The sequence below is a fragment of the Schistocerca piceifrons genome, chromosome 1 (assembly GCF_021461385.2).
Source record: "Schistocerca piceifrons isolate TAMUIC-IGC-003096 chromosome 1, iqSchPice1.1, whole genome shotgun sequence".
Classification (NCBI taxonomy): Eukaryota; Metazoa; Arthropoda; class Insecta; order Orthoptera; family Acrididae; genus Schistocerca; species Schistocerca piceifrons.
Window position 1 is genome coordinate 341,595,145 of NC_060138.1, and position 19,118 is coordinate 341,614,262.

General features: G+C 42.8%; 1 protein-coding gene across 1 annotated transcript in view; it reads right to left on the bottom strand.

The window, feature by feature from the left end:
• The window catches only part of LOC124788150 (nucleolar complex protein 2 homolog), a 143,188-nt gene extending 142,636 nt beyond the window's left edge, over nt 1–552 (bottom strand). The window contains exon 1 of the mRNA XM_047255300.1: nt 206–552. Within this exon, the coding sequence (XP_047111256.1) occupies nt 206–464 (259 nt within the window). The 5' untranslated portion in view covers nt 465–552. The remainder of the gene's footprint in view (nt 1–205) is intronic.
• Nucleotides 553–19,118: the final 18,566 nt, after the last annotated feature.

Consider the following 19,118-nt stretch of genomic DNA (forward strand, 5'->3'; position numbering starts at 1 on the left):
AATACAATTTTTTACACTGTGAAAAACATCTCATTGCATTGTCACACAGTCTTGAAAGCTTAAGATGCAATCAGTTTTAGCTTTACATTACATAGCAGTCAGCAAAATATAAATAGATTTACGCAAAAATCTTGGGTTCTACACCAGTCTCTTATCTCATCAAGTAATAATTAAAAATCATGGGGCTATTTCACAGGTTACGAACCATTGTTAGAAAACCTAGGTCTGGCGAAGCCCTTTGGACTTGCATTCTTTGTAGACGTTGCTTTCTTCTTCACATATTTCGCTCTCATTTCGGAAATCGCTTCTTCTGCTGCACTGTCACTTTCTGACTCAAAATTTTTCACTTTAATATTTGTTTGCGGCCGAAAAGCGCCAGATTTCTTCTTTTTGGTCTTCAAATTGGATTTCTTGACAGTAGATAACCGGTTCGTTATTGGTTTGCCTTTCGATTTTATCTTCATTTTTTATACTGTCACATACACTACTAAAACGCAAACTTAACCTCAATAACCGCGTGGCCACGGACACAAAACATAACAACAAACAACACGCTCCTTATCACAGAGCATAAACACTAAGCAGTGCAGCCAAGTCATACCAAGGAGACAAGAAAATAACCTCCTTCAGTGATACAAAATATGTCCCTTTCCCTTTCATAATCATATATTTGGACTGATGTATGAAAAATATCAGAAACGATAAAAAAATAACAAGGAAAGAGGAGTACGTCAGAATTAAACTTATTTATGTTGGAATTGTGTGAACAATATATTTCGTGTGAGACAGCGGCTAACTGCATCATGTGAAATATAATAGGCCTCTCTGGTGCTATTGTAAGCTCCGAATTTTGTGGGTGTAATAATTTTCCTTGGTTTTTGTGTTCGATGTAATTTACCTGGAAGTGCAAATATAGTTACTGGCACTAAATGTCTTTTATTCACTATTACTTATTCAACTGTGTCGACTCTAATAGGTTATGGGACCAGCGATGCATTTGGAATAAGGGTCCAAGTAGTACACTTGCGTCAAGTACGTGTTATCCTTACAAGACTAACGCAACCCTTTTGTATTATTCTTCGGTATTATTCTTTACGTCAAGAAAGATCAAGTTACCGTTAAATTGAGCGCGGCCCAAATTCCGCAGATTGAAAGACTTATGCGTCGAGAAAACTATGCATCGTGAAAATTTGCAGTAGAAGCGTATTTACGTTTGGATGACCTATGGGATGTGGTGGATGGGACAATGAAATCCACAGATCAGAATTATTCAAGTAAGGATAGGAAAGCAAAATCACGTTGAAAAAGATGCAACAGCAAAATAAGCCTGGGACCAATTACGAAGTGCATTTCAGGATGGAGGTCGTACAAGGAAAGTAGGATTATTATGTGAGCTAATTACCACTCAGCTGGACAAATGCAAGAGTGTAGACGGATACGTCAACAAAATAATAGCCACGTCGAACCGACTGAGAAACATTGGGTTTGAGGTCGCTGACGAATGGATAGGGACACCACTGTTGGCAGGACTGCCTGAAAGGTATCCGCCTATGATTATGGGGCTGGGAAGATCAGGTATACTGATCATGGGCGACAGTGTTAAAGTGAAGATCCTACAAGATGTAGAGTACTTCAACCAGTCACATATTGAAGAAGGAGGCTGCATCTGCTCTTTATTCAAAAAACAAAAAGAAGAATTCAGTGAGGTGCTATAGATGTCAAAAAAAGGGACATATTGCATCTTGGTGCAGACAAAAAATAAACCGACGGTCAGACATGCAGCAAAAGGGGTATGTTGTTGATAGCACAGAGAGAGGGACCAATAATAAAGGTAGGGCACTCTCCTGTTTTTACTATTTTGGAGATGTGGATAATAGCCAACTGGAATGGATTTTAGACTCAGGTGCATCTGTGCATATTGTTAAAGACAAATCTCTTCTTTATGAAGTTAAAGATAAGACTCATATGGGAATATTTACTGTTGGCAGCAAGCTCCAATGTCGTTTGGTTGGGAAACTAGATCTGTATTTAAGTGTAAAAGGGGAATCTGATATGGTTATAACACATGATGTTCATTATGTAAAAAACGTTGCGAGTAGCCTACTAGCTGTAGGGGAAATTCTCAAGAAGGGAAATACAGTCGCTTTTGACATGCATGGAGCAAGAGTAATCAACAAAGATGGTGAAGTTATAGCTACAGCAAGTAACGAAAGGGGTACTTTTAGTTGGATACCACTGACAGTAAATATAGAAATGTTAGTCGTTTAGTATACTCAACGGAAGGTTTTTTATGCCATCACAGACTTGCACACCTAAATAAAGAGTATGTCTTTAATAAGGGATACGGTAAAGGGAATACAGAATTACAGTGTATCCAAGGACCCTTGTAAGATATGCATAAAAGAAATCAAGCAAGGCTACCTTTTACGACTAGTAAAAGTAAAACTGCAGAGGTCTAATTGTTAATACATACAGATGTATGTGGCCCGATGAAGTGCAAATCCTTAGATGGGAGCTATTATTTTCGAAAGTTTATTGATGAATATTCACGATATACTTACGATTATTTTCTTAGTTCCAAAGACCAAGTGAGTGACACTTTTGAGAAATATCTAACATGGTCGAAAAGTAGATGGGAAAGATGATTATGATCATCAGATCTGATAACGAGAAAGAATATACTAACTAGGCATTGAAAACACGTCTGGCAAAAATGGGAATCAGGCATCAAACTACCATAAGGTATAGCCCATCTCAAAATGGGGTTGCCAAGAGGGCTAATAGGACCATTGCTGAAAAAGCAAGGAGCATGATAACTGATGCTGGATTATCAAAAGATTTTTAGGCAGAGGAGGTATCAACGTCCGGGATACCCTACAAAAGCATTATGGAATAGAACGACCTACGACATATTGGTAAGAAGGAAACCTGACCTAAACAAAAGAAGGATTTTTGGGTGTGATGCAATGGCGCACACTCCAAAACAGCTGAGAGGAAAATGGAAATTAAAAGCTAAAAAGTATATTTTTGTAGGTTATTGTGAGAAATCAAAGGGCTACCGACTAATGGATCCATTGGATAAAAGGATAATTACAGGCAGAGATGTAGTATTCTTTGAAAATAGAAAGGACTCCGAAGAGGGCAAGACTATTAAGATAACTGCACCTAGTTCCTTGAGTAAAACCTTATGTGAAGAAAGAGAAAGTGAAGAACAGGAAGAGGACAGTCAAAGGTAATTGGAGACTATTTATGATGACAATGACTTTGAGGACAAACAAAATGAAGAGAACAATAAAAGACGTTCTTCTCACGTACCAAAATCGAAAGAATATCCGGATTTTCAGATGTATGCAGCCCAGTCTTTTAAAGATGAGCCAGCAACAGCAGAAGAGCAATGAGCGGCCTAAACTCTCAAGAGTGGAAAGAAGCGATGGATAGGGAATTGGAATTTTTTTCTCAGAACGAAACCTTTGAATGGGTAAATATGCCAGCAGATAAGAAACCATTATAGGCAAGACAGGTATTCACTTTGAAAAGCCCCCAAAATTCATCACCAAGGTATAAAGCACGACTTGTAATAAAAGGATATTCGCAAAAACAAGGGGTAGATTACAAATAAACTTTTTCACCTGTAGTCAAGTATGGGTCATTGAAATATCTTTTAGCCTTAGCAGCAAACAAAATTTAACAATTCATCATATGGATGTAAAAACAGGACATTGAAATGGGAAATTGGAGGAGGAGACATATGTCATTTCACCAAGAGAAGTCATGAAAACGAGATCAGAAAGTGAAAAGATTTGGCGTTTGCGAAAAAGTATTTATGGACCTAAACAGAGTGGACATTGCTGGAATCGATGTCTACATAAAACTCTAATAAATATGAATATGAAGCAATCTAAGAAAGATCCCAGTATATACTATAAAAGAGGAAGAGAAGGGACAATAATAATGGCAATATGGGTGGACGACTTCTTTATTTTGACTGAAAACAAAAGCCAAATGAGAATTTTTGAGAAACAGTTGCAAACCAAGTTTAAGGTGCTTGATTTGGGAGAAGTTAAACGTTATTTAGATACGCAGATCACTAAGGATCAAGAGAGATAAGAATCGAGCATAAATCAATCATCATATACAGAAAAACTCTTAAAGAAATTTGGCATGAGTGAGTGAAGTTAAATATAAATGAAGCAGATACGGAATGTGATAAGAACATTCCAAATTTAGAAGCAGTAGGGAGTTTGTAGTATTTGTCTCAAACGTCACGATCTGACATTGCTTTTGCCGCCAATGCGGTGAGCAGGTATTGCAGAGATCCAAAGGAAAACCACTGGAAAGCTGTGAAAAGTATATTCTGTTATTTAGGAGGAAATTCAAACCACAAATTGAGATAGCATAGAGAAGGTAAAGCAAGGCTAGAAAGCTACAGCGATGCAGACTGGGAGGAGTGAATTGGGAGGTAGGCACTCCACTACTGGCTGCTCCTTTAAATTAATGTCAGCCCTCATTTCATGGTCCTGTCAAAAGCATAAACTGTTGCATTGAGTACCATAGAGGCTGAGTTTATGGCGCCATCTTATACCACACGGGAAGCATTGTGGCTAAGAACATTAATATGTGACATAAATCCCATATTAACTGTGGAACCTATGACAGTAATGGAGTGACAGTAATGGAGTAACCTAGCTAAAAATGATGTCACTAGTGCTAGTACAAAACATAATGTTATGAGGCACCATTTTATCCAGGACCACACAGAGTGACAGAACATCGCCATGCCCACTTGCACATAGAAGACATGTTGGCTGACCTTCTGACAAAACTCTTGGACAAAGAGAAATTGTGGGGCTATTTGGTTTATCTTGTGAAGGCAAACCACAAAATATATGTTCAAAGAGGGGTGTTGGAATTGTCTGAACAATGCATTTCGTGTGAGACAGCGGCAAAGTGCATCATGCGAAATATATGAGTAATAGACCTCTCTGGTGTTATCGTAAGCCCTGAACGTTATGTGTGTAATATAATGTTCCTTGGTTGTTGTGTTCGATGTACTTTACCTGGAAGTGCAAATATAGTTACTGGCACTATATGTCTATAACTCACTATTAATTATTTGACTGTGTTGACTATAATAATTTACATACAGCTTCCTCAAATAAATAAACTAGATGTATATTTCTGCTTCATATTCTAAGAAAGGATTAAATAAAGATTTTCGCTAACTCGAATGGCACTTAGTAAACTATAGAGAGAAACGACCTGAGGCCCTTCTACGCTTTGGGGATAATTATTGTTAGTCAGCATCAGCAACACTTTGCTAAATATTATCACAATTAACCATTGTAATTTTCATTAAGCCACCAACATATTAAACACCTTTAACTTAATTTCAGTTCCGGTCATAGTCCAACACAACAGTCGCAACACTTCGCCTCGATTTTGTTATATTCTGCACCAGCAAAGCGCCAGTAACTAAGCAAAACTGGCGATTTCGGTGCGATCGCGAAAGCAAATTCTGGTTGTTTATTTTTGTTTGTACAACGGTTTGTACAAACGGAAGCGTCTGTGGCGCAATAAATGGCAGCAGCAACAACAAGCAGAAGGCACCACATTGTCTTTCTTTAGGTTTCCTAAGGATGCTGGGAGGTACGCTATGTGTTCAAAAGTATCTGGACACCCCCCAAAATACGCGTTTTTCATATTAGATGCTTTTTGCAGCCACCTACTGCCAGGTACTCCATATCAGCAACCTCAGTAATCATTAGACATCGTGAGAGAGCAGAATGGGGCGCGCCGCGGAACTCACGAACTTCGGACGTGCTCAGGTGATTGCGTGTCACTTGTGTCATAAGTTAGTACGTGACATTTCCACACTCCTAAACGTCGCTAGGTCCACTGTTTATGATTTGATAGTGAAGTGGAAATGTGAAGGGACACTTACAGCACAAAAGGGTACAAGCTGACCTCGTCTGTTGACTGGCAGAGACTGCCGACAGCTGAAGAGGTTCCTAATGTGTAATAGGCAGACATCTATCCAGACCATCACACAGGAATTCCAAACTGCATCAGGATCCACTGCAAGTACTACCACAGGTGAGAAAACTTGGATTTCATAGTGCAGCGGCTGCTCATAAGCTACACATCACGCCAGTAAATGACAAACGATGCCTCGCTTAGTGTAAGGAGCATAAACATTGGACAATTGAACAGTGGAAAAACGTTGTGTGGAGTGACGAATCGCGGTACACAATGTGGTGATCCGATGGCAGGGTGTGGGCATGGCGAATGCCCAGTGAACGTCATCTGCCAGCGTGTGTAGCGCCAAAAGTAAAAGTCAGAGGCGGTGGTGTAATGGTGTGGTCATGTTTTTCATTGATGGGGCTGGCACCCCTTGTTGTTTTGTGTGTCACTATCACAGCACAGGCCTACATTGATATTTTTAAGCACCTACTTGCTTTCTCCACTGTTGAAGAGCAATTCAGGGATGGTGATTGCATCTTTCAACACCATTGAGCACCTGTTCATAATGCATAGCCTGTGGCGGAGTGGATACATGACAACAACATCCCTGTAATGGACTGGCCTGCACAGAGTCTTGAACTGAATCCTATAGATCACCTTTGGGGTATTTTGGAATGCTGACTTAGTGCCAGGCCTCACCGACCGACATCGATACCTCTCCTCAGTGCAGCACTCCTTGAAGAATGGGCTGCCATTCCCCAAGAAACCTCCCAGCACCTGATTGAAAATATGCCTGCGAAAGTGGAAGCTGTCACCAAGGCTAAGGGTGGGCCAACACCATATTGAATTGCAGCATTACCGAATGAGGGCGCCACGAATTAGTAATTCATTCTCAGCCAGGTGTCCGGATCATTTGATTACATAGTGTATATATATATACACATGATTACATAGTGTATATATATCTCAGGATTCGCTTGCAAACTACATGTGTGTATTAATGACTAATGTTCCATTTTAGTAGCATACAGTGACTAGTGAATAGCAGATGAGAATAACTAACGAAAAAAGACCTTATTTACCTTTATAATAGTGTTAAGTTTTGTTTGCTACATTTCGAATCAAACCAGTTCATGAATGCAGACACTAATAAATTCGTATGGAATACAGTACCCACAATGTTCGAAGTCACGCATAAGCCACCTCAGCTGACAATGAAGAGCAAACTGCCACAAAGGTTTGGCAATTAGTATAAAGCCATAAAACAGTCCCACGCATAGAAACAACCACTTCAGCTCTCCATAGATCAGAGTCAGATACATCTGAATCATCAACTCAGACCTGTGTTTAGATTAAGAGCAGTTATTCATCTCTTGCAAAAGCGCGTGAAGCATCAGAATGTGCAGATCGCTAGACTTCGTGCATAACTACACTCCTGGAAATGGAAAAAAGAACACATTGACACCGGTGTGTCAGGCCCACCATACTTGCTCCGGACACTGCGAGAGGGCTGTACAAGCAATGATCACACGCACGGCACAGCGGACACACCAGGAACCGCGGTGTTGGCCGTCGAATGGCGCTAGCTGCGCAGCATTTGTGCACCGCCGCCGTCAGTGTCAGCCAGTTTGCCGTGGCATACGGAGCTCCATCGCAGTCTTTAACACTGGTAGCATGCCGCGACAGCGTGGACGTGAACCGTATGTGCAGTTGATGGACTTTGAGCGAGGGCGTATAGTGGGCATGCGGGAGGCCGGGTGGACGTACCGCCGAATTGCTCAACACGTGGGGCGTTAGGTCTCCACAGTACATCGATGTTGTCGCCAGTGGTCGGCGGAAGGTGCACGTGCCCGTCGACCTGGGACCGGACCGCAGCGACGCACGGATGCACCCCAAGACCGTAGGATCCTACGCAGTGCCGTAGGGGACCACACCGCCACTTCCCAGCAAATTAGGGACACTGTTGCTCCTGGGGTATCGGCGAGGACCATTCGCAACCGTCTCCATGAAGCTGGGCTACGGTCTCGCACACCGTTAGGCCGTCTTCCGCTCACGCCCCAACATCGTGCAGCCCGCCTCCAGTGGTGTCGCGACAGGCGTGAATGGAGGGACGAATGGAGACGTGTCGTCTTCAGCGATGAGAGTCGCTTCTGCCTTGGTGCCAATGATGGTCGTATGCGTGTTTGGCGCTGTGCAGGTGAGCGCCACAATCAGGACTGCATATGACCGAGGCACACAGGGCCAACACCCGGCATCATGGTGTGGGGAGCGATCTCCTACACTGGCCGTACACCACTGGTGATCGTCGAGGGGACACTGAATAGTGCACGGTACATCCAAACCGTCATCGAACCCATCGTTCTACCATTCCTAGACCGGCAAGGGAACGTGCTGTTCCAACAGGACAATGCACGTCCGCATGTATCCCGTGCCACCCAACGTGCTCTAGAAGGTGTAAGTCAACTACCCTGGCCAGCAAGATCTCCGGATCTGTCCCCCATTGAGCATGTTTGGGACTGGATGAAGCGTCGTCTCAGGCGGTCTGCACGTCCAGCACAAACGCTGGTCCAACTGAGGCGCCAGGTGGAAATGGCATGGCAAGCCGTTCCACAGGACTACATCTAGCATCTCTACGATCGTCTCCATGGAAGAATAGCAGCCTGCATTGCTGCGAAAGGTGGATATACACTGTACTAGTGCCGACATTGTGCATGCTCTGTTGCCTGTGTCTATGTGCCTGTGGTTCTGTCAGTGTGATCATGTGATGTATCTGACCCCAGGAATGTGTCAATAAAGTTTCCCCTTCCTGGGACAATGAATTCACGGTGTTCTTATTTCAATTTCCAGGAGTGTATTATGGGACCACAATAGTGCCTATGATTTTAAGTACAGACAGTAACAGAAACTGTAACAGAAGGATCAAGTGAAGAAGCAGAAACACAATTTGAAGACTATAGGATCATGATATTTAAAAAACGATGCCATTTACTTATTAGTAAGCCAGATTAGCATGCCACTGGAGGAGAAATGTGCTGCAAGATGGAAAGACCAAAGTAATCTGTTTGCTCTAAATTTATTGTATTACAGCACTCAGGCATACAGGTTTTGTCAGAATGTTTTATACTTCTACCAGTGCATATATTATAGAGGTATATGGAAGTCATACAAATAAAATTTGGGATAAGTGACAATATATTCCACCTTTTAAAGCAGAAGGTTCAGTATTTATCCGATACTGATAAACTAGTAAATATGTCATTGGATGAAATGTCTCTAATGGCAAATTTAACATAGACAACACCTCTGACTGTGTTGTTGGCTTTGAGAACTTGGTGTTTAGATGAACAGCATATTTCTCGCACTGTTTGGCAGTTGCTTGTCCCACTTAGAATAATGTAATGTGGCAACAGGTGACATCTGTGTATTTATATTTTTTTTATATCAATGTGGTAAGCTGCATTTGTATCCAACTTCACACAAGTGTGTCTTCAGGAACGTGTTGTAGCTTGCCACTTGCCTACTTGCACTTATTTTAGAATAATTTTTAGAAATTTTTCTGATATTACACAAACTCTCAAAGACAAAAAAATTCAAATATTTCGTAAATCACGAAGAAAAGGGATGCTATTTCCGTAACAGTACGAAAATATTTGTTCGCTCCAGTAGCTATCCTCTCTGGAAATATCACCAGGGTCTACGACCTTTAACTGGGGTCACTGATTCAGGAACACAGTTATTCCGTTACCTACTTTCAAGTTACCTGTAGTGACAGCCCGTTAACTGCCAGAGAACGGGAACTGTAAGCCAATAACTGCCAGAGAAAAATATCTATCTCTGACAGTTATTTCCGTATGGTAACCCTCGTACTACCCGCTCAAACTAAATTGACATATAAGGCGGTGACTCAAGGGAGCAACCGAACTTGTTAATGCCTGTACTGCAGCTTCTATCAGCCACCGCTCTGACATTAACTTTATTTAATTGTTTGTGCTAAAAGTAACGAAGGCGCACGAAATAATACACAGTTCTATCAACAGATGGGGCGCAGTCTCACAGTTATTCCAATGACATACAGAACGCACTCCAAATGGTCTATCCTCTCCGATGAGATCACGCGAAAGCATAGTACGGTCATCGGTCAACAGATGGAATGGGGCACTGTTGGTAGTTATTGAAACAACTGTCAGTATCAGATGAGCGGTTATCACAGTAACCGTTACTTCCCACTAACCGGTTATTTCTATCAGTTACGTTATTGGGGAAATGGGATGAGAAGTTCTGCCTTATGCAAGACACCTTTTTTCTTTTTGTTTCACACATACATGTTTCAGCACTTTTGTGCTATCGTCAGTGGGTTCTATTTTTTTTTTTTTTTTTACTGTAAATTTGTTGTTAACATTTTAACATTTGCGTCGTTTACAGCATTATGTGAAGGTTGCATTTATAACTTAATTGGCGAAAAGTGACATACCTTACATGATGTTATTGTCCTCTTGTTCTGGTAGCTGTTCTGCTACACAATATACAACTTTTCATCTGCAAACAGCAAAAACGTAATTTATTTTCTGTTTGTTATGCATTTACGAACGGAAATAAGACTGTATCACGTTTTCTTTCTGTTACTTACAGTTTTGAGGTTGTGGTACGTTTTCCTGTGTTGTTGGCGAAATAAATAGGCTTACTACTTTGCCTGCGTTCGTGTGGCAATGCAGTTTTTCCGATTACTCAAAACATAGGCGGAGTTTTCGCTGCCATTACGTGTTGTTGTGGCTGTGTGGCGTTCATTTGTTTTGTAACGTGTTCTGCTGGGTGAGGCGCGCGAGTTTGAATTGTATTTAGTGCCACCTATAGTTTACAGCAATGAGTGTTGTGACTGTTATGTTAGATTGTGGTACCGGAAGTTGAAATACCTGTTCGAGTGACAGATAGCTGCATAAGCCTTACTGACTGACACTCATTTTATTGATTAGTGTATGAAAAAGCCTGTAGTCCTTTAAGTCAAATACTCAGTGGATTGTCTGACCACGACAGACAGTAGCTTATTCTTAAGCCTGGTTCACACATGCAGCTAATGTGGCGCCACAGCTTATGCCTTTCTGTAGTGTGCTCGAGAGCTACCGTTCACACAGAACGCCACAAATTCTGCGTAGCCGCACAGCTTTCAATATGGCGTCAACTGAAACCATATGAACAGGTATTAATGTTACAGTGCCGGTTATGATATTAGAGCATTGGCAAGAGTTAAATACGAAGGAGATGGAACCCAAATGCTGGATCCCATGGATTTTGCACAAGGACAAATTAGGAGCGACAATCACATTTATAAAAGAAATAACACAGGAGACGAAAATGGGTCATTCCATCCCCAGTAATCACATTTTTCAAATGTTTACTACCCTTCCACTTCCTATTTTGTTCATATTGGCGATGGGTATGGATATACCATAGAAATGAACTCATGCAAAATTTGAGCTCATAATACCCAATATGTCGGAAACTGTGGACTAATATCTGAGGAGCTCCTCGACAAGGGTGTGGTGGAAGCGAGCTAACCACAACGATTGAACCTTTCTTAGTACAAGGGAACAGCAACAAGGAACCTCCTGTTTTCAAATCTTATACAGCTTTTGACCTTGAATCAGAAAAATAGAGTAACGCAAGAGTAAACCGAAACATGCAAAAAAATTCAAGTTTTTTGGCCTTCTTTTGAGTCAGATATCTCTGGAAGAAAAAATGCTAAAGAACTAGTACTTGGTAGAAATATTAACAGAACCCAGGGCAGGACTCTATCAGTTCATGTCCCTGCCTAAGCACTTATTGAAGATCATACTCAATCCTCTCCTCAAATCCAGCCAGTTTCCTGAAGTCTTAAAAAGAACTTAAGAGTACAAGCGCCAGTTCCACCACGAATCTAAGGCAACGGTTCCTCTTCGCCATATCATGAGCAATATAGAAACCCCGACATATTACCTAGCAAAACACCTGGCTTTTCTTCTAAGCCCACTGGTAGGAAAATGTGAGCATCACATTTGAAACTCAAAAGATTTTATACAATGACTGAAGACTTTGCGTCTCGAACCAGCTGACATTTTAGTGAGTTTAGATGTTGTCGCTTGTTCGCACGAGTGCCTTTGGCGGATTCATTACTATTTATAGGAACTAAGTTGGAGGAGGACATCTTATATCTTTTCAAACATTTGCTTACCCCGACGCACGTTTCATTTAACGAACAATATTTTGAGCAGACCAACGGTGTTGCTATGGATTGTTCTTTGTCTCCCGTACTAGACTTCGAGGATAAAGCACTTCAGGCAGCGGTGTTGAAACCTAAATGTTTCTGGAGATATGTGGACGGCACTTTTGATGTTTGGCCACATGGAGCATGAACGTTTCCTGCATTTCTGGAACATCTTAACTCCCTCCATCGTAGCATTTGCTTGACCATGGAAGCGGATAAAAATGGAGAGATCCCGTTTCTTGATATCTTGGTCCGCAGAAAGGAAGATGGTTAATTGGGTCACAGTGTGTTTCACAAACCGACTCACACTGACCTATATTTACGAGCTACGAGCTGCTGTCACCTATCTCAACGCAGTGGCGTGTTGCGGATTCTCGTTCATAAACCAGGATGATCTCTGATGCAGAGAGCTTATCAGCAGAGATTAGCCATCTTCGCTATGTGTTTGTACAAAACGGGTACTCTGATAAACAGATCCGTAGTGCATTTAAACCTGCGTGCACTAAAGCTCTAGAACAGTCAGAAGAACTGAACTCCAAGAGGATGGTTTTTCTACTGTATGTTGGCGGCGTGTCCTTTAAGATTGGCAGGCTGTTCGAGAAACATCAAATAAAATGTGTCTCCCGCCTTCCAGCGCGAGAGCAAACTACGCTGGGCTCTGTAAAAAACGACCTAGTACTAAGGAGACCAGGGATCTATATAAAAACCCATGCCACCCAAGCTGGGTCAGCCAGAAAAGTCTGCTGTGGCTGAACACTGTCTTCACACGGGCACAGCATGAACTACGGAGGGACAAAGATCCTTTCGTCCGCTTCCACGTACTAGGATTCCATCACTAAAGAAGCAATCGAAATTCGTGTAAGTAACGACCTGATCAATAGAGAAACGGGATTTTAACTCAGGATGGCATGGGAACCAGCACTGGCGGTACTAAGGCATCGTCGGCCGCAGCCGAACGAATCCGAGTCAATACAGGCGGGGAATCAAAGTCTGCACACCTAAACAGGGCGCCAACAATCTGCCAGCAGGCGCGTTGTGCCGCTATTTGTGGCTGAGCTTTTCCCGCGTCGCGAATGGGAAGCCCGTGGCCCATTTGTAGGGTAGGGGGCCACTGGAGGAGGAGGAGGAGGAGATTAGTGTTTAACGTCTCGTCGACAACGAGGTCATTAGAGACGGAGCGCAAGCTCGGGGTACGGAAGGAAGTGGAAGGAAATCGGCCGTGCTCTTTCAAAGGAACCATCCCGGCATTTGCCTGAAACGATTTAGGGAAACCACGGAAAACCTAAATCAGGATGGCCGTAGACGGGATTGAACCGTCGTCCTCCCGAATGCGAGTCCAGTGTGCTAACCACTGCGAGGGGGCACTGGAGGTCGCCGAGCTGTATGATTCGTCTACAGTGATGTTATAGCCTTAACCCTTAGCGTCTGCGCATCTCTAGGGAGCCAGCGTATATATTGGCGAGGCATTGCAGCAACACATCACCTCACCTGGATCCCTCATCTCCGCTCCATCCAATCCAAAGCCCATAACCGCCTCTGACTCCTCAAACTCCTCTGTGGCCGGACATTGGGGTTGCACCCCTCTACCATCCTCCACACCTACAATTCCTTAATCCATCCCATCCTCTGTTATGCCAGTCCCGCCTGGATATCTGCCTCCCCCCCCAAATTCTATAAGTCTCTCCAGATCCTCGAGTGCCATGCACTCCGCCTCGCCTTCCGTATAAGCCTCCTGTCCCCCACGCAGATCCTCTATGACTCCATTCCTTTCCCCCATCTGCTCCTATTCCTCGAACATATCCGCATACTGTACACCTCCCGCCGCCTTGATCCCCCTCACCCCCTGGTTGCTCCTCTCCCATCCCTGCCCCCTGCCATGTCTTCACTGTTGTGTCCCCCTACCCCCCATCTCTACACCCTTCATCTCCTTTCCCAAGATAGCTTCCATCAACTCCCCCTCCCGGATGATACCCTCTCTCGCTCCATTTATCCCTCCTATCAACTCTGATCCTCACCCCCCCTCATTTCCTCTGTCCTTTTCCTGCGCTTCCTCTCCCCCCTTCCATCCTTTTTTTTCCCCGCCTACCCTCTCTCTGCCGCCCTTCTCTCCCCCGAGTCCTTTTGCATTTCCCTCCTCTGCCTTTTCCCATTCCCTCTCGTGTCTGCCCTGCCCCTCCCCCCTTATGAGTCCTCCACCTCCTTCGGTTCCCCCCCCCCTTTCGTTTATCCTCTCCTCCCTCCTTGTTTTCCCCCTCATCTGTCCAGGTCCCCCCCCCCCCTCCATCTGCCCTTGGCTATGGTGTGTCACCTTTGTGCTGACATTTTAGTGCAGTGTTTACAGTGTGTTCAGTATTGTGTGTCTTTTCCGAAGTGTTGCGAATGGAAATCATACTGTCAGTGGGTGTGATTTTTCTATCTCTTGCGAACAGAAACCAGACTGTCGCCATAATTTTTAATTGTCTGTCTACTATTTTACCTGTCTGCTTCATGTGTATTTTATTAGCATTGCCAACCCTTTGTTTTATGTCTTAACTTTCCACAATTTTCCGCCGTTTTACAATTTACATCACCATTTTATCGCCTGCTTTTATTGTTTCTTATCTTCTTCTTACGTTTTAAAAAGTCTGCATGCTGAAGAGCATCATACTAAGCTGCTACCAGACCGCGCCCTTAGGGGGCAATCGAAATTCAATAAAGGAAAAAAAAACAGCAACACGTCAGTCAGCACCTGCAGATGATGAGCAGCTGTGTAGTCGAAATATTGTGCAGCTTCTACAACATTATCCGACGCAACGTCCGGGAACCAAGGAAGCAGCTAACTTTTAGTTTAACAACTTCCACTTCACACTCATTAACTGTTTCCTGTATAAAATCCACAACTTATACAATACCTGGTCTCACAAATCATGAAGTTTATACAACTGGCCTTAATGGTTATGTGTATTAACTTTATTTATTTATTCATCCAAAAATCTTTTAAGATTGTGCGATACATCATTGGTCTGCAAATATTGTCCCCCCCCCCCCCCCCACACACACACACACACTGCTGCAGAAAATCAAACATAGGTTTCTCGAACAGTCCACAGGTGTACAGCCAGTCCATAGTGTCCAATGGTCACAATATTTCGGCGATCAGACATGTCGCCATCGTCAGGTCCACTGACGAACTGAGCTCCTGAGGACGGGCGGCAGTCTTAAACCCCTCCCCCCTGCGAGGCGTTCTCTCCGCGGCCGCAGCCGCGCGTCGGCGGTCGCTGAGACGCTGGCGTTGGAGTCTGTGGTGGCTTCGGTGTAACTGCCTCGTCCGCCCTGGTCGCCTGTTCGTTTTCTTTGCTGAGCGTTTTTTTTTTTTTTAAATTAGATTCAATGCTGGTTCCCATGCCTTGCAATCTCGGTTGATGAGTCCGTCCCTGGTACAAATTTCTATAGCCTCTCTAACGACGCTGTTCTAGTATTTAGATGTCTGTGCGAAGACACTGGAATGTTGGCAGTCTATTTCGTGAGTTTTAGACAAAGAGTGCCCTGCAACCGCCGACTTGTTGGGGTACCTAAGTCGAGTGCGCCTATGATGTTCTTGGCAATGATCTTCGATGGTGCACACTGTCCCATATAAGTCTTCCCACACTGACGATGAATCTGGTATATGCCGGCCTTCCGCAAGCCAGGATCGTCTTTGACACTTCCCAATAATGATCGTGTTTTATTGGGCGGGCAAAAGAAGTACTATATGGAATATTTCGAGGAGGAAGCTTTGGCGTCATCCAAATGGAAACATACTTGCTTTCTCCCTAAATCAGTTTTTAGGTGATTTAAAATAATCAACTTTTACACATTAGAAACTTTCAGTCATCAGTTGCAGCAGACTGACCAAAGCCCAGTGTAAAAAGAAAGAAACGTTAAAACCAAATTTAATCTATTCACAGCTGAATCCCCACCACTGTTTGAAGCAGTACTTTCTAAGAAAACTTTAAAAATTAATCCCCAGGTTATCGAAATGAAACCCCAGATTACAAAAGGAATAAAAATTTTATTAAGGCAAAAGAGAGTTATATATATATATAAAGTGTACATGAAGTCCAGGAATACTTTCAATTATTTATTGCACAAGAACCAAACATTGTACAGATATTACACAGATGTCATTTTGAAAAGAAACCCGGAATGTTTTTTTTTTTTTTTTCATGTATACTGCCACAGCTTTGTTTGGTAATTTACCGATAGGCAGCGCTAGTCGCAAACATGGCGAGTTCAGGTGCGAAGCGAGCTTTTTGTGTGATGGAGTTTGACAAAAATAATTATGCTACAGCTGTGAACAGGCGTAATTGCCGAATCTGGAGGACAAAGAATCCACTCAAATGCATTGAATTTGAGCGTGATTCCCCAAAGGTAAACGTTTTTTGTGCCTTGTCACGTATAACTGTATGGGCCATTCTTCTTCACCGAGAGCACTGTCACTGGATATTCCTACTTGGACATGTTGCAGCAATGGCTGATACCTCAAAAGCAATCGGACTCTCCATTCATCTTTCAGCAGGATCGGGCTCCACCCCATTTTCATGGTGAAGTTCGTGGGTACCTGAACACGGAGCTGCTGCATCGATGGATCGGCCATGCTACAGAAGGAGAAGGGGACAGCTGTTTCATGTAAAGGCCTCCCCAATCAGCAGATCTCACTCTGTGTGACTTTTTCTGTAGGGACACATTAAAGATCAGGTGTATGTACTGCGTCTACCAATTGATGTAGCATAGCCCTGGGAGAGAACACGGGAAGCGACTGCCACAGTCGAATGTGCCCTGCTGGGATGGGTATGACAAGAATTCGATTACCGTATTGACATTTGCCGGGTCACTCATGATTTGCATATCAAATGTTTGTAAGAAAAACTTTCAGAGTTTCTCTTCAAAATGCAATGTGTATGACATCTGTACAATATTTAGTTCTTGTGCAATAAATAATTGAAAGATTTCCCAGACTGTATATTATATATACATCACGAAGACTTTCTGATGAGCTTGGAATAAAAGATCACTATAGATTATATAGTAAAATCTTAAAAAGAAATACAAAATGCTCCAAAATCATAAATAATAAATTGAAATTGACAACTCCAAAAACAAAACAGTAACCATCTGGGGTATTATTAAAAGGGAGGTGAGGAAGGATGGTGAAAGTCAGCCCAACATAGAAATTAGATATGGTGGAAATATGTTTAAAGAAATTGGTGTAGTTGCAAGTGGCTTTAATAATCAATTTCTAACAACTGTTGAGAAAACTGGCTGTATGGGCTCCGTCTAAGAGGCAATTTTCTTCTGAAAGAAAGTGGCTTGAAACTTCCTCGCAGATTAAACCTGTGTGCCGGACTGAGACTCGAACTCGGGACCTTTGTCTTTCGCGGGCAAGTGCTCTACCAATTGAGGTACCCAAGCACGACTCACAACCCATCTTCACAGCTTCAGTTCTGCCAGTACCTCGTCTCCTGCCTTCCAGACTTCACAGAAACTCTCCTGCAAAACTTGCAGAACTAGCACTCCTGGAGGAATATCAGCACTCACTCCGCTGCAGAGTGAAATACTCATTCTGGAAACATTCCCCAACTGTGGCCAGGCCATGTCTCTGCAATATCGTTTCTTCCAGAAGTGCTAGTTCTGCAAGTTTCGCAGAAGAGCTTCTGTGAAGTTTGGAAGGCAGGAGACGAGATACTGGCAGAACTGAAGCTGTGAGGATGGGTCATGAGTCGTGCTTAGGTAGCTCAGTTGGTAGAGCACTTGACCACGGAAGGCAAAGGTCCCGAGCTCGAGTCTCGGTCCGGCACACAGTTTTAATCTGCGCTCACTCCGCTGAAGAGTGAAAATCTCATTCAGGAAGTGGCTTATCCAACATAAGACAAATGCACATAGCCCCTTTCACAGTCAGTTAGGCAAAAAGGATCATCAGTAAAATGCAAAACAAAAATTCATCTGCCTTTGATGTTATTTTAATTGGTATACTTAAATTTTGTCGCATTGCTATTTGTGTAATACTTTGTCATATATTTTATGAACCCCTTTAATGCAGAATCATCCCAGCCAGGTAGAAGTATGCTGATATGAAACCACTATTCAAGAAAGGGATAAAAAACGATGCTTCAAACTACCACCCTATCTCCCTTTTAACACGAGTCTCAAAAGTTCTGGACAAACTTATACTTAAGGGAATTGTGGAACAGCTATTCACAAGGCACTTGGTCATTGTCAGTTCAGTTTCCAAACAGACCTATCAACTGATGACGGTATATTTTCCTTTACCAATAATGTTTTAGAAGTGCCTAACAACATATTGACTTCAGCTGGGATATTTTGTGATCTAAACAAGGCTGTCAGCTGTGTGAACCATGTAATTTTCCTCATAAAAGCAGCCTTTATGGCTTAAGTGATATAGTGGGAATGTGGCTTCGATTGTACCTAACTGACAGAGAACAGAAAACATCACTGAATCATGCAAACGTACGATAGCTTCATCTAATTGGGAAGCAGTAGGTATAAGAGTGCTGCAAAGTTCTATACTGAGCTCCCAACTCTTTCTTACTTTTATAAATGACCTTTCAGCATGTGCAAAAGCTACAAGCAAATTTATTTTCTTAGTAGAAAAAACTTGTATTTAACTGGAAAAACGGCATTTCAGCATCTGCCAACTATGTTTTCATGGGTTTCAGGAGGCTATAAGATTAATATGTAATTAATAATCCATACGCCAAGTTCACCTCGTACAATTGCAACAGTTAGCCAGCCGTTGCCATGAGAAAATGTATCATTCAGATCAATACTGAAGTTCAGTCTACATCCACAGAAGACAGCGGGTCCATCTAGTAGTGAATGTGCAGCGACAGATTTTATAGTATTCTTCTTCTTGTCAGCAGCTGATGTTGTCATTTCCACG